The sequence below is a fragment of the Hesperophylax consimilis genome, chromosome 4 (assembly GCF_061612785.1).
Source record: "Hesperophylax consimilis isolate HC1 chromosome 4, BYU_Hcon_1.0, whole genome shotgun sequence".
In the NCBI taxonomy this organism is placed as follows: Eukaryota; Metazoa; Arthropoda; class Insecta; order Trichoptera; family Limnephilidae; genus Hesperophylax; species Hesperophylax consimilis.
Genome location: NC_142839.1, coordinates 33950921 through 33968366, shown reverse-complemented (window position 1 = coordinate 33968366; position 17446 = coordinate 33950921). Strand labels below are relative to the sequence as shown.

At 36.0% G+C, this 17446-nt stretch overlaps 1 protein-coding gene across 1 annotated transcript; it reads right to left on the bottom strand.

Annotated features, from left to right (window-relative positions):
- Window positions 1-505: 505 nt before the first annotated feature.
- Window positions 506-11058, bottom strand: LOC149424606 (uncharacterized). Its single transcript, XM_089631438.1, has 9 exons — window positions 10919-11058; window positions 10655-10725; window positions 10384-10522; window positions 10141-10242; window positions 6451-9613; window positions 5842-6357; window positions 4935-5105; window positions 4114-4371; window positions 506-876 (listed from the first exon to the last, which is right to left on the bottom strand). The coding sequence occupies exons 1-9, from the start codon at window positions 10970-10972 to the stop codon at window positions 587-589; spliced, it is 4764 nt and encodes a 1587-aa protein (XP_089487564.1). The 5' UTR covers window positions 10973-11058; the 3' UTR covers window positions 506-586.
- Between the last annotated feature and the right edge of the window lie 6388 nt (window positions 11059-17446).

Here is a 17446-nt window from a genome sequence, read left to right as displayed (position 1 = left end):
TAGCTCACACTGCAAAATGAAATACCTGCAGAAGTGGCGAGATTAGATCTATTGATTTGTAATTGCAAATCATCGGCTTTCTATGAAAACCTTGTGACCATCTTTTAGACTAGCAGAGCAAATTTTTTAGTTGTGTCTGACACAAGGAAAACCCGACATAAAAAGTAAACTTGAAAAATTAATCAAAATTAACCTGAACTATTTTTGAAGTTATTCAATTTTTACACTATGGTAGTGATTTTAAACTACAAAGAGTTGTACGATATCTATGTATATAAAGAACTTGTCCTTCAAAACAAGAGGAGGATCACTCTCTACATGATATTTTGAAAAACCACCCCGTCCCCTTTTCCCACCCTTTAAAGCAGAGCAAAGCCCAGGCAACGCTGGGTCCTTCAGAAAGTATTATACATAATTAGTTTTCCGTTAAGTAAAAAAAGACTAGATAGCATTACAGACATCATTAATAATGAATTAAAGGGAAATATAATACATTCTGCGATGAGTGTTAAGACAGAAGTAAGAAAAAAGTTTTTTTATTTAAAACTGTATTTATACAATCTGACTTCTGACACTAATAATAAGACTACAAATTTACATCCATCTCATTATCTTGAATTTTTTGTTTTTTGCTCAGACTAATGTTATTAGTATTCTTTGAATACGTTTGTACACCCCATTTTTTGGAGTTTGTTTTGATGAGGCGATTCCATTGGCCGTGGGTTCTGAAGAACAGCAATTCGTGGAGCAGACTCCTCGTGTGCTCGGAAACTGGCTGCTTTGGTTGCCATTTCATAATTGAGCCGATTAAAGACAGGTTTGTTTTTGTAAAATACGTCATGCTGGATATCAAAGCGTCTTCTACGAGAGGATCATCTGAAATCAAAATAACACAATCAGTATTATTTATTTACACTAATGAGAAATTGTTTATTTTATATAATCACGCTAAATTAATTAAATATTAATTTATTTTTATATTAACCCCACATGGGAGACCTTAACTTTTTCGCCGCTACGCGCATCAATTCATGCGAAAATAATTCGTGCCCCCAGCGCTACGCGCATCAAATCATGCGTTTGACTTTAGCGGCTGTATACTACGTAAATATGCGACGAATTTAGCAGAAAACTGAACCAAAAAATAGTTCAATCCTTTATCTTACTGACATCTGGCGTTTGCTGGTTAAAATATAATAAATTGTTTACATAAAACATTGTGAAGGCGATGATTCGTTAAATCTTCATTCAGTCATTTGAATGTCGCGCCGCTGAACCGTTGTGTCATCCATAGTATTTCTAAGGTGATCCAGTCTGCTTTGATAGACTTATGCGTCGATGTAAAATATTGACCGATTTCTATTTTGCGAATTTTTTTGTAATTTATTTTTCTGTGGTATATTAGTTTGTTTGTGAACTTAAGTGACGTGAAGTGTTTTAAAAATAGTTATTTTACTCAAGACTTTTTGATTGACTTTCTTTTGTGATTTTATTTCTAAATTTTGTGGACAACCTAAATTGTAATATATCTGTCTATATTTATGGGCTTACCTTTTATATATCAAAATTGAACTCCCTTAAAAATGGCAAACCGCAATCTTACGGAAGACGAAATTTATGAAACATTTTTAGACATTGACTCTGATTTAGAAATAAGTGAAGATGATCAAGATATACCAATTAATGAAGAAGTTAGTGACAGTGAAATAAACGCCCCCGGGACAAGCCAAGATCATGACTCTCGTACACCTAACTTAGACTATACCGTAAATGCAGACTGCTTTTCTTCTTGGACCTCTGGTCCATTTATTCCAATAGTTCATGAATTTGATGAATTTGTGTCAGGTTTTGATCCATCCACTTTATTTTCTGGTAATTCATCGGAAATTGACTTTTTTGAATACTTCTTGAACAAAGAAATAGTGACAAAAATAGTGATCGAAACTAATCGATATTATATAGCCACCATATCAAAAGAAGAACCTTCCCAAAAATCCAGACTTCGTAAATGGGTTGACACATCTGTCGAAGAAATGTACATTTTTTTTGCACTGTTAATGTTAACTAGAAACCGACATCTTACTATCGAAGAACACTGGTCCACTGACCCATTGCTCGCTAGTACAATTTTCGGAAAAACCATGTCTAGGGATCGTTACAAAATTATATTGCGAATGTTACACTTCTCAAACCCCGACACACAAATTCCTGGTGACCGACTTTACAAAATTAAAATCCTAATTGACCATACCCGAAAATTGTTCAAAAAAACTTTGATACCTTATGAAAATTTATGCATCGATGAGAGCATAATTGTTTTCAAAGGGCGTTTAATTTTCAAACAATATATACCATCCAAACGTCACCGGTTTGGAATTAAAATGTTTGTATTGTGTGACGTGAAGACGGGTTTTATATTAGACTTCATTATTTATTGTGGCGAAGGGACTGACATAACTGACTCTGAATGTCTCGGGGTTTCGGGGGCTGTAGTAACGACACTACTTCAAGATTATTTAAATAAAGGACATAATCTTTTTATTGATAATTGGTACAGTAGCCCTCAACTATATGATTTTCTCCATGCGAACAAAACCAATGCGTGTGGTACGGTGCGGAAGACACGAAAAGGCATGGCAAAATTTAATAAACTTAAAAAGGGTGAAATGAAAGCACAACATCGTGGACCTCTGTTGGCTTTAAAGTGGTGCGATAAAAGAGAAGTTCACATGCTAACAACCTTACATGACGACTCCATGGACATGACGGGAAAAGTTGATTGGAAAACTCGTCAACCAATTATGAAACCCAAGTGCGTTCTAGACTATAATAAGTGTATGGGTTCTGTTGACAAAGTGGACTTGATGTTAAGTAGTATTAATTGCCTGCGAAAAACAATTAAGTGGTATAAAAAAGTGGCCTTCCATATTATTGATCTATATTTATTGAACTCTCATATAGCTTTTAAATCAATTACAAATAAAAATGTTAGTTTAGCAGATTTCCAATTAGCCGTAATACGACAATTGTTGCAAAAATATCATGAAACTTCCCGATCTGAGCCTCATTCTCGCTCTTCACACGATCTACCTCTGAGACTAACTGCTAAGGCATTAGCAAAACATATGCCCCACCCAATAAAGGGAAATAATAGTCAAAAACTACACCGAGCCTGCCGAGTATGCGCCATTTCTAAAAAAAGGAAAATGTCCCAGTATAAATGCCCAGAGTGTAATGTGACATTGTGTGTATGGCCATGTTTTAGAAACTACCATGAAAAACAAAATTTGTAAATATTTCTCCTCGTGTTAACTTTTTATTAAAACTTTATTTGTTAGTAGATATAATAATAAAAATAATTGTGTTTTGATGATATCGGCGCAGTGGTCCAAATCCCATCAGACCGGGTAAGTAATTACTATAAACAATATAGCAGTGTGCATGCGAATGGCGACAGTTCTTGTTGATTTCTTGTGATGCGTCACTGTTTATAATATTATATCTGTATCCTGTGGTTTATTGTTTATTTATGTGTTTCAACAAACTTCAAGAGAATTAATAAACCTTTTAAGATAAGCAAATCATAAATCTGTCAAGAAATAAGAGATTTATAGCTGTTTAAAGTGGTAGGTTTTGATTTTCAAAGTGAGTACCGCGTACGAGTGTAATTTTCGGTACATTTGATCGCGGTGAAAAGGTTAAAGAACTGATTTCCATCAGTCTGATGTCATCTTTTCGAATGCTGCCTTTTTCAAGGAAGAAAAGAGTACCTGGGTCTTGAAGAGATCAATGTTGCAGGAGGGAAAAAATACAGAGGCCGACAAATCACAGTCGAGCAGTTGAACACAAGAACAAATTGTTAGCCAGGTACTTCCCAACCATCTTCCACTTATCTCCTTCCTCTCCCCATATTATTCAAGCCTCACAGGATAACCCAATTGAGGATGTCATAGTCTCACTAGCCCAGGTTAGCAGTTGGGACTCTTGTACAGTATTCACATTAATATGGCATAGCATCTTCCATTAAGTTACCGGTAGCCTTGTTCTAGTATCTTTAGGTTTCTAAGACAATTAGTTTTTCTATGGTATTTGTAGATAATATTATGTAATTACCTCCGTGTTGCATGCGATTCTCAAATATCTTGGTGATGACTTGTATGTTGAGGTGCATGGTGTTGGAGAAGGGGCGCATCAGCGGGCCGATGAGGTGGGCGGCCATGGCCCGGCTGCGGGGACTGCCGCTCTCGTCCAGTAGTCTCGGCAGCAGCCCGTTCTGGATGATGTGCTTGTGGCACCACTCCACCCCGAGCCTCTTGCCCAGTAACACAAACGCCATGCTGACGCTCTCGTTGTAAGGGCTGCTTACATTATCTTAAAAAATGCAATATTTAATTTTAAAAACCATCACGCTGTATCCCCGCAGCAGTGGGCAAAGAGAATAGACCACCACACAACTCTTCATACTCTTCCATTGTTCAGACTAACATAATCCAACCCAAGTATTTGATTCACTCGGGCCCAGTTGTTTCGCAGAAATTCAAATGTGACAAAGTATTCAATTGGCATTCAGCACCATTTCGTTTTTTGACATTTGAAAGGTCTCACTTAAACGCAGATTCTAGATGCGCTTCAGCTTTCTATCAAATTGTAATAAGTTGACAAGCTTAACAACATCATGGTCATCCTCTTCTGCTTATGCAATTTGTTCAAAAGTTGAAACAGACTTAGAATCGGCATTTCACAGAAACCTTTCGAATGTCGAATAAATAAAATGGCGCTGAATGCCATTTGATGACTTTTTCACGCATGAATTTCTGCCACGGGCGCCCCGACTGCTTCTAATGTTCATATTCTCCTGGCATTCCTATGCCTAAGTTGCTCTTACACCCTCTAGCGGAGTACATATAAATAAATTGAAGGTTTATGTTACTTACATTTAACTCGTTCCAGAAGCAGTTTCAATATTTCATCATCTGTAATGGATCCTGTTGCATATCCATATTTTTTAAACAAAAGAATTTTCAGGGGTTCTGCACAGAACAGGCTTTTAGTACTAAAGTGGCTCAGGAGGAAGTGCACAATCACTATCATCAAGGGATCTTTCGCTGAAAATTCAAAACATAAAATCGTTAAATCTTTGTAGATTATTTATACTATTTAAACACATTATCTGGTAAGACAGTACAGTTAAAAAAAAATCATTTTGCTAAACGCAAGTAGGTTATTACAAAAATATAATCAGCTGGCGCACGGCGAACCCAAGATTAAAAAGGAATCTGTTACGTCCTTAATTTACCCATTTCAGATATTACTAATTGCGCCGAAGCAGATATCACAGAAATTACAGAAAAATTGTTAACAAAATCACATCACTCGACATAAATGACTAGTATAACAACGATATGATAATGTAATTGTATTGTATCAGCAATCCAATAACATGTAGTGAGCATGAGATAAGCCCTCTCCTTATCTAAACAGGCAGGCTTTAGCAGGGGTGCCTGCTGCGTGGCGGGTCGGATCAGGAGACTGGTAGAGGGAGCCGCTCCGACCTCTCCAACAGGACTCTCTCGACCCATCGCCTTGCACTGCAGTGGGAGGGATGGATTCGTATAGCTTTCACTCCTGGACACATGACCCCCAGATTCCTACCCACCCTTTACACCTTTTTCCTTCCCAGAACTTCCTCTCCTTAAAACGTCCCTCCACATGGAACCACCAAAGATGGCATAGACCCTGAGGGAATGAGTTGTGGAGCTAATGTACAAAAAAAAACAACTATGTAATTTGATTGGTACTGCAAAGACCAATCTTGTGAATTGTATAAAAAAAAAGACTTACCGGCTAGAGAAGTGCTGTGGGGAAATAGATTTGGCCAGGATTGCAGTGCACAAAATACCACGGGGGCAGCACTGAATGACAAACAGTACAATGCATCCATGCAGAAAATCGTTAGTCTGTCTTTTTGTCTTGTGAGCTTACAAAGCAGTGCATAAAAACATGTCAGAATCTTCAAAGTCACAACATGTGGAGTATTGTTTAAACGGAAGGTCTGATATTCTATACCCCTCATGACGAGTTCTATTAAGCTAGTTTCGTAGTGAGGAGGCGGGGAGTTGTGGAGTCTATTCAAGAAGTTCAGGAGTCGGGTTTGGTACTGGTTTGGTACAGTACTATTCATTCCGAATGGTACATCTTTATGCCTATTGTGGTTGGACAAGAACTCTACGATAGCACATCCGATGTCTTCCACCTGTTCATCATAAATGCTTTCAATGAATTCATCAAGGTTTCCTTCTGAATACTGACTTGCAAGATATTTCTCGAGTTTTTCACACAACTTTTCTGGTTTGCAATCTGAAATTAAAGTGAATATGTGAATAAAGATGATAATTCAATTTATTCATCACTACATGGACAAAATTTACAGTTAATAAAATGTATACTTACAAGTTGTTGGTACACATTTCCGACTCTTCTTTTCTTGAATGTAATTCACAAGCATTGTTTTAAAGATTGGATTGCCAACATCTTCGTTATTTTCTTCTGAGATTCTTTTAGTTTTATTCATATTCCAGGAATTGTCAACTGGTCTATTTATATTTGTTTCAAGTCCGGTAGTAGGCACATTAATGATATTTAATGGTATTTCAGTAATCGTTTGGATATCTTCCCTCACATTACTGGCACTGTAATTGTCATTATTGGTTGGTTCTTGTATTGTAACAGGAATTACTGGCAGTTCCGGCTCTGGAAGTCTTCTAATTATTTCTGGTATCTTTTTCCTTATAAAATCCCTTTGTTGAATTGGTTTACTCATATGAAGTTTTGACATAACTATTTTGGCATTCTCTAGTTTTTTAATGTTATCTAAATCAATTTCGGTTACAATATTATCACCTGGGTTTTCCACAGGAGAATTAGCTATCCTATATGAAGAAATCTTCATTTGAGGACAGTCATGCGCATTAATCTTCAAACGCTTTGATGAGGGAGAGGCCACATCAGTTGTATTACAATTGGTACTCAATTCACTCACTGATGCAAGTCTTTGACAAGGTGATGACAATAACTGAGCTGGATTATCAAAGGTTTTAGTTTGTCTGGTGACCCTTTGATAAGTTTCCTTCTCTTCCTGTATTGACAGTGCAGTTTCAACGTGATCTTTTTTACTTGTGTATAGAGAAATCCTTTTTTTACTTTTGAGTAAGTGATTTTTATGGCCATAATTATTAGTATTTACACTAGATTCACTCAAAATAAGAGACTTTTTAGGATCATCAATCACGTCAGCATTTGTCTGCGCAATTGCAACACAAGAATTATTCTGATTGCCAAAAGAAGAACTCGACTGGCCTGACTTAATATTGCTTTTACAACTCGTTCCTCTTTGTATTTTTATTTTGGACAACGGTTCCAGTGATTCAGAAAACTTTCTTTTTCTCTTATTTTTTTCTGGTTTATGAATATCTTTTTCCTCCTCGATTGGGTCATCATTTTCAGAAATATGGTGATCTTCAGTATCTGAGAAACTCCTTAGACCACAAGATTGTTCATCATTTACTTGAGCGCATTTTATTGTTGTAGTAAATTCAGAATCAAAACACTTATCAGTCCTCTGCAGCTCACTTGAGGCATTTTTTCTATTATTAATATAATCATTTTTATCCGAGAAGCTCGTTCTAGGACTTTGTTTTGCTCTGGAAGTTTTAAGCTCCTTATTGCTTACAGTGTTTTTGAAATCCGAATATTTATCTACTTTTTCCACAGTAACTGATGTATTATCTTCCATACTGGGCTTCCTCCTAGATCTGCAGGTTAGTTGATCAATATTTTGGTTACTTTTGTCAGATCTACTAGTGTCAGAATCTGAGTCAACAGTTTCCGCTGACAAAGTTTTCTTTATTTTCTCATTACGGTGATCTTTTTTTACCGGTGGACTTTTCTTTAACCGGCGGTTTTTATTATCAATCTTCTCGTTTTCAGATTGATGAATTATGGAATCAATACATTTACCGACTCTCTCCACCTCGACTTCATCATGTGATTTGCAGGATCGTTGAACTTTCTTTAGATTATATTTTCCAACCCTACGATTATCTGAAAGTTTATGGAATCTTTCTGAGTCAACCGATGAAGAGCGTTCTTCATCACGTGATAAACTTGTTCTTGGACTTGATCTTAGTTGGCGAGTTTGCTGATCATTCGTTGTGTCATCATCAGACTCGAAAAGGTCTTTAGAAATAAATTTATTTGAAGATTTCGTTTTCTTTTTGAATTCATGTGAAGCTGAAGGATAGTGTTTTGGTCGATATTTATCATCATCTTTGGCATAGATTTCACCCAACTCTGTATTAATAGAGGGTCTGGGAAGAGGTTTACTTGATCCAGGAGTAGGGCTAGATTCTTCATGCTTGGATGGTGCTGGAATAGCTGCCGGTGGGGCAATATGGTAAACGGTTCCCGGGGCAGTATTAATAATTATACATCCCGATTGTTCAGGTAATGTTAACTGACTATTGCCCATTGAGTTAGAATTATTTAATATAATAAGTTGTTTTTCATTTTTCTGCGTCTCTTTGACAGGCTCATTATTTTCAGAGTCTCTCTTTTTGGCAGGAGTTGACATAGTAGCATTCATTTTTTTAAGCTCTTGTTTTATCATTGTTTTGGTCATAACTGACAAGTAGGAGATAAGACCGTGGAAATTTTTCTTCTTTTTCATTTTAAATACATTTTCTGGTTGTTTATCTTTGGTTTTCACAGTAGCCTCGACTACTTCAGCTACGGGCAAACTATCCACTTTAGAATCCATGACTTCGTTGAATGGAATAGGTGATACAATTTTGAAGGGATGACTTGCCTTGCTTAAAATATCTCTTACTGTAGAATCTTCTATTTCTATATCGTCCGTCAGTTGTGCAGGTTTCAAATTGTCTGTCTGCAATTCTTTAATGGGACTGGTCGCAGCATTTGCTTTCATAATCTTCCTATCAAGGCAAATTGGATCAGAACCAACATTGGTGGTTTTAATTAGAAGTGGAATTGTGGAGGTAGAGGCATCTGCGTACTGCTTGGGTAAGTATGTAAGTTTGTGGGAAGTGGGCAGTGTGAAGGCGAAGGAAGGGGGCGCGGGGCTGACGCAGGAGTCCCGGGTGGGGGTGGTGGCGGTGCTGGGGTACTTCTCATCATCAGAAGTGCACACGGAGGATCCCAGCCCCATATCCACAGAGGAAGCGCAGCTGAAGGGACCATGGCTTTCATCCACATCTAGAACGCTTGATTCATCCACATCTACATCTTCTACAATGCTCTCTTCTCCAACTGTGTGTGACTTTGACCTTATTAGTTTAGCGTAAATTTTACATTTGTTTAGTTTTTGTTTTTGGGATTTAGACAGAGTTCCAGTGGCAACACTACCTCCAAGAAAAGTAATAAAATCATAGAGATACAGAATTTTCTTCTCATTAGTGGAGTTCAGGCGACATATTGTTTTTTGTAATCTTACATTCTCTGCCTTTGCTTGTGCTAGTTCTTCTTTGTAGTTTGCATTGTTCAACTGTGCATCCACTACGCCTGCTTCAATCTTAGTTTCTAGAGAAGCCGTTAAATTCTGGAAAGAACAAATACTTTATGGTATGGTAAAAAGCCTAAATATGTGTACAATATTTTTATGTATTGAATTTAAGCATGATTTTTATTTATTTATTTTACGCCAATTAAGGCCTTTACATACATATATAACAATATTTACGAAATTATACTAGTAAATAGTGCAGGAAATGTTTAAAACACATATTTAAAAAAATATTGTTGAATTTGATCCACACAGTGTATGTAGGTACAAAATATAAAAATAAAAAATCCAAAATATTTTTATTCTTTCAGCCGATAAAATACTATTAACGTGCAAAATACTGTAATACTGTCAAATTAAATAGCTTTATCAAAATTTTCCCCTACTTGATGAAAAAACTTCAGTAAGGTATGCTTATATAATGAAATTGATGTACTTGATCCTTGTGGTGATTTCTCGCGAAAACAAAATATTATTATTATTACTAAATATATCAACAACATCGGAGTATTTAAAATATAAAAATAAAACTATTTGTAGAGGACAACTATTACAAGACATACCTTTAATTGTTTGATGTGAAAAGCTTGTCCTTTAGCTTTGAGCAGTAATTCATCATATTCAACTTGCATAACTTCATGCTTCTTGGATACCTGATCATAATCCTGAAAATGAATAATAGATTGTCACAAAAAAGGAATAAAACTTTTGTGCCTATTAAATTCACATGTTACAATATTGATAGACTGCAAAGATATCATTGTCAAGCTAAAGTAGATATTTCATTAAAAGAATACTAAAGTTACCTTATTCAAAGCCAAATTTTCAATGAGCGACTTTTGGAGATTTTCCTCATTTGAGGAGTTCTCTTCTTTCAGTATACTGATTTCCTTAAGAAGTGTATCGCGCTCTAATTTAGTTTCGTGATAGAGATGAACGACAGACCTGAAAAATGAACAACATTAATATTTTGAGGTTATCTTTTAGGATGTCAATTAAATTGACTTAACGGCGGGAAAGGACAAATTTGGTTAATTTATATTATTACGGGAATAAGATTAAAGAAATTAAACTTACATAGAGTCCATTATCTTCTTCTTAAGTAGCATAATATTAGTATCTCTCATGTTTATCTGTTCATGAAGACTCTGAAAGGTGTAAAATTAATATTTATTATACAACGTTGATCGTAGGAGGTAACATGCCATTTAAAAATTAATGGAATGAGGATGTTTGAATACAAATCAAACTAAAATCACCACTGTGTAATATCAAAACAAACGATTCGTAACGTTTTAAAAAATAACCTAAATATCGTTTTTTAAAAATGCCGGCACGAACCTTCATGGATTCTATTGCCGAACATTCGGATAGAATAGCATCCTCGATTTCCATTTTTGATGTTACTTAATTAACAGAACTTCACTAAACAATTTAACGATTCATAATAACAAATAATACAAAAACCACCGTCTAAAGACAGAAACATAGGACAGAAATGTCACAAACGCACACTAGAGATGTAGAGATGTTCGCCATTCGCCATCCCTGTTCCGGTTACATATTTAATTTGTCCCAGTGACTTGGCGGTAACTCGATAGCCTAATTTTATTTTCCTGCGGAACCAGTTCCTTTTGGAACTGGAAACTGAGTTGAAGAAATAAATTATAGCTTTTTGTTATGTGCCAGGGAGGGTTCAAATCTTTAAATTTAAAAAAAAAAACAAGAAACAGGAATCATAACTTTTATAACTTTTTGTTGTTTTGCTATTGCCCGTTACTTATTCCACCATTATATTTTTCTGAAAAACACTATTTTTATGAAAAAAGAAGGCGGGTGATTTGGATCATTCGAATCAGACATTGGCGCCAGTGAGTTAGTGGTTAGCATAAATAAATCCCTCACGAGGTTAGTTTGAGAAAGACGACATTATAGCAATACAAATAATAATCACTCGTACAATACAATCAAAACTTGAGTCAACTCACAACTTCACTTTTCAACATCCCTGAGAAAATCGTCGTTTCTGTCGTGTGCCGCCAATCTGCAATTGGCCGACATTATAAACAAACTAAGGCCCGGTCGGGCCCGGTACATAAGTCTGTCCGTATCCTCGCTCAAATTCAGCGGGCTAAATCTGCCGCTCAAGTTTTGATAAGCCGCAAAGTAATTCTCTTTTTAGACGCTAAGGCGCTAGCAGTAACATGTAAAATCTGATATTTTTACATGTACGTGAATTGCTTTTAATAAGTATGAATTATTATATTCACCGAGCGATGAGGAACGTTGATGTTATTTATTTTCAACCTAAAATAGTGTCGTAAGGAATTTTTAAAGTTTCAACGTCAGGGCAGTTTGTTTTCAGCGGTTAATTTCGTGAATAGTTCACGACTCTGTCAAAACAAATACTATTAAAAAATATTATTTTTGTATTTAGCACCATGCTGATTTAAGTGGGGAACTTTGTCAAAAATCAATGTATAAAATTAACCCGCCTAAAAACATTTTAGGTTATACTGCCGTCCTTGACATTTTGAAAGATCGTGTTCTCCTATGAACCTAAAAAGCCTCAGGTCCAGGAGATTTCTCGATTACAAAAGAAAGCACAGATATACCACTCACGTAGATATTAATTTGGTTTTACGAAGAATTTTTTTTTATATACTGTTATAGCCCTATTTTTGTAAAAATCATCTCAAGGGCTTCGTACAAATATATTTCTACAATGATCTGTCTTATTACTAACTATAGACTGGACATATTATCAACTTATGACCAACAGATTGCATCCACCGGTTCGTCGATCACTAATACAAAACAATATTTACAATGTATTTGATCAACGAACGTGATGCTGCTAATGGGCAAATATTAAAATTTATTTACATCCTGTGCATGCAAATAACTGGACAATACTTGAGTTGAATTACCTGGGAGGTCACTTGGAAATATAACTGTTCATTGTCTATTAGAGAAAATTATACACAGTACGCACGCAGAGGACATAACTGGAACACGTGTAATTGGAAATGATTTTATTAATTCCAGAATTTACATTATTAATGTGTATCTTTAATCTATTCTTTAATTTCATGGACAATTCGTGCAATACTCATAGATCTAATAAGCCCAAATATAATGATATTTATAAGGCCTTTTTATTCATGGCAATACTGGTGATATCTAGGCTTGCGACTTGCGACCACGGATTATGTTCCAAGCCGCGCTAAGCTCGACATTCCAATCAAGCCGAGCTTAAAATCAAATAAATGAAAGTAGCCAACTTTATTCAAACCACTTTTAAAAAAAATATCTTCATATTTCAAAATCAAAGGTTTCTTAATTGGGATACAAAGAAAAAAAATCCAAGTCTTTTTCACATTACGTTTGCATTTCAATTTGCAAACAAATTTGCAATAAAAATTTTAATAACTCCTTGACACTAACCACAATTTTTATTTTATTAAATGAACCATTTTCTTTAAATTGCCTTCGTATCACTTAGCTGTCATACCATGCAAATGACCGCCGCCGACCACACCGTAGCCATTTGTCTCGAGCTTTCCAGATTAGATTACCTGCCATCTGTCACGATTGAGATTTTTAAAATTATTTTTCGGTGAGAGATATTAATGTTCGTCAACTGGCTGGAAATATAATAGATCAACTTGGGCTCCTACCCGGTAATACTCCTTTCAGACATGGCGATTTCAGTTGATCAACTCTCTGTTGAATGACACTTGAAAGCTAATACTTCTTCACACAGAGCGATTTTCGTTGATCAAGTCAGAGTCGAATGACACTTGAAAGCTAATCGACAAGTGCGAACAGCCTTTCAACAGAGTTGATCAAGTTTTTAGTTGAACGACGAAAGTTGAAAGCCCGTCTTTTGTTGTTTCATCGTTCGATTTTCCCGCCGAATCTAAACGTGTGAACACATGTTTCAAGTCGCTTGCGATTTTTAGTTCCCTGCGCTCGAAAGTAGACGCAAGTAGACGTTAGACGTCTCTACTGAGTGATTTATTTACGCGTACCTAGTTCCTACCATCATGGCATCTACTTCAATGAAAAAATGCATTAAGTGGTCGGATGACACGATGTCTAGATATGTATGTAAAGGGCTTAATAGGCGTAAAATAAATAAATAAAAATCATGCTTAAATTCAATACATAAAAATATTGTACACATATTTAGGCTTTTTACCATACAATAAAGTATTTTTTCTTTCCAGAATTTAACGGCTTCTCTAGAAACAAAGATTGAAGCAGGCGTAGGGGATGCACAGTTGAACAATGCAAACTACAAAGAAGAACTAGCACAAGCAAATGCAGAGAATGTAAGATTACAAAAAACAATGGAAACGACAATCCGGACTCCAACCATTAAATATTGTCACGAATTCTTCCGTTCAAGATTTTAACATAATTAACTATAGTATTCAAGTTAAATACCCTTAATTCAAAATACAATTGTATTATTTTGTTTACCACGTATTGGAACGCATTTATCTCTCTAAGAAATCCACAGGAAATAAGGGTTAATAATTTGTTTATAATACGACTTACCAATTCATCATCTTAGTGCATTACAAATAATTATAGAAGCAAACACACTCACATGCAGTAAAATACTCATGTTGTTAGAAAAACCACACTTTCTACACTAAATGATTTTAACCGCATTCGTGTCCCGACGATGAATTCTTTGTTGACGCGTCTCCTAACTTTTACTGCCTTGACTATATTCCAAAGCTGACTGATCCTGACTATACTTGATCGTCTTCGAACCTTGAACCTCTGACTCCCTTGACTCTATTCTGTTGTCCCAACCTAGACTCCCTTTACCGTCTCCCCCCGCTTTCAAATCCTGACTATCTTCCCGTGTCTCCTAATCCTGACCGTGTTCCAACCTAGACTCCCTTGACCGTCTCCCCGTGCTATCCAATCTAGACTCCCTTCATCTCCCCCACCCCCTCGTCTCCTCCCCCAAATCAACTCCGCCCTTCGCCATTTATCAATTATCTAATTTATGTTTCCGAATTCTGAAAATTTTGTAAATTCAAGGACAGAATCGCACTAAAAGACCACATATATTATAAACTACGTAACTATAATTCGCGGCGCATTTCCTACGTAATAAGTCACTTATTAACATTGCTTAGCGGAGTTTAATTCTTTCTTATTGACTTTGTTAGGGTTTTTTTTCTATCCGCCCCAACCTGCCAAATTCATTGCGACTGCACTGAAATAAATCTAAGAATTCAAAATACCATCACGGAGGTCTCTGATAAACGCAGTGCATGTTCTTAGTTTTTTGCTAGCATCATAAATTCAAGGACTTTTTTTTAAAATAGCTTTAACTTCAACATCTGGTAACGTCACTATTTCGTGAAATCAACTCAAAAATTCTTTCTCATGACAATAAATCAATAAGGTAGGTGTTGCCTGCCTACTTCAAATTTTCCTCAATCCCTCTGTTTGGTTACATTTCATCCTTTGGCGTAGATAAAAAAAAACGACACGCCCCGGTTCTCTCCAGTTCCCAGTACCTTAACTAGATGTCACTTCTGATCACGTTTTGATTGGAAAAACCAGAATTCATTAATTCCTACAATAAACGGAAAAAAAAATATCCCAAGGCAAGTTCATCACAACGTTCGGCAGATATATGCAAAAACAACCCTCACGTACCTATATACAAACATACATAATTACTACACTAAATTTTATATATTTGCTGAACTCGAAACAATAAAAAAGATTTACTCCAAATTCCTGTAATGCATACTAATTTCGGTCAAAAAATTGTACAATACTCTTCCAAAGAACATAAAAATGTGATACTCAAACACATTTCAAAAAGAACATTATAATTTGGATGAAAAGTAATAATAAAGCCTTTACCGGTGCCCTCACCCAAATTCGAAATTAATGATCCAACAAAAATATTGAGCTGGAACGTATTGGATTAGAACGTTGATCACATCCACACCAATAATATAAGTGTAGGTATATTCATTTGTGTTTAAATTAACTTTTAAAATGACCACATTAACACAAGCTAGCCGCTAGCCTAGTGAGGCAGGTTATGAGAAACCTCAACTTTATCTATCTGTTAACATGTATTCTGAGTTATAGTTGCAAATTTCTTAAATAAATATATTATTAATACTATTGTGCATTTTTACTGCCAAGTTTTCTTTACATGCCTTTCTATACAAAGTCTGTCTTTTCTTCTTAACTACTTCATTAATTTAACTTAATAATTTTCTTTTCTTTTCTCTACATCATACTATTGTGATATTTAGATGTACTTTAATTGCAACTTAATATATAGTACTGCTCTCACGGGCAGAAGCTTCTTGAGAGGCTCGAGGACGATGCTGCGTTTTTACTTATGACAGTAGAGTAACACTATTATGCGAACACCTCAACACAGTTTCTCCTAGTGAGGTGTTCATAAAACATTACGTACTTCTTAATTCTTACATTAACTTTATATGTTTTATAACTCTAGTATTAAGAACATATTTTTAGTATTACTAGCTAACTAACTAACTAACCATCACGCCATTTCCCCGCAGGGGTAGGCAGAGAGGACGGACCGTCAAACAACTCAGTCTTGGCACACACTCCTTGTACATTCACATTCATACATCGTCTCATACATACTCTTCTATTATTCTGACTCATGACATGGCCCAACTCAAGTATCTTATTCACTTGATCGTGCCATGTCTTCCTCGGGTGTCCCCGACTTCAGCTACCATTCGCGTTCGCGTCATATATTCTCCTTACATTCCTTTCTTCGCTCGTTCGCTCTACGTGACCAAATCATTACGCTTACATCAGCCTTGCACTCTTTGCTTTCCATTAAGCTGCTGCCACACGCAAAGCTCACATCAACAGATAATATAAAGCACAATAGCGCTCGCCATACAATCCCATACAGACCCGACACACGTAAAAAGATAACGCGCTATAAGTGTGGTTCTGAACTTCGCTAACCGAATTTATTTTACGTAACCGCTCCCGACGCGATATTTGAAAAGTTATGCGTCCCCCTCTCCGCCGTAAAAAGGAGAGGGGGTCATTTTAATTGCGGAGCTACCGACTAAGTTCCGTGTTCCCTTTGACAGCCATGACATAAGCAGCCTAATAATGCATTTCTTATTTATTATGTTAGCTCATATCGTCATGTGTGCTAGTAAATTTAGAAACATAAAAAAAAAACTTTATTTTGCAAACATACTTAACATATATTTAAAATATAAAAATAATCAATATTTGAATTTGAAGTAAACAAATTTTCGCCCTTTCAAAATTAATCATATTTTTAACTCAGTATGTTTATATGGTAATATCATTCGGTTTTTTGATAAAGTTGGACGGCCTGATACCTACATAGAGAAGCTTCTAGTTTGTTCGTTTTTTGATTGTTTTCAATTGTTTTCCTGGGTAATCTGGTTTGCTCTCGTCAGCTCTCGTGCTCTCTTCTCGTTCCCTGCCCTGGTGTTGGTCCTTGCCGCCTTTGCCTTCGACATTTTTGGAAATCGACTTGAGCTTATTTTACAATAATTTATTATATGTCGCTTTCGTCGATCGGCGTGCGAACTGCGAATTTCCTGATTCGACGGAGAGGTTATGTCAGGTTATGTGAAAATGCGCTATTTACGCGCAGATTGTTTAAAATCTAAAAAGTTTATAAATAGCATTTATAATTATATAGTTGGCGGCATCATCATCTGAGGATGAGCTGTCCAACAGATCCAGCAATAGGCGACAAGTATCATCCATTTCGAAAACGTGCTCAAGCTGTCAGTAAGTAAAGTTGTCACTTTGACAGATGAAATTATGTTCCTCGGCCGC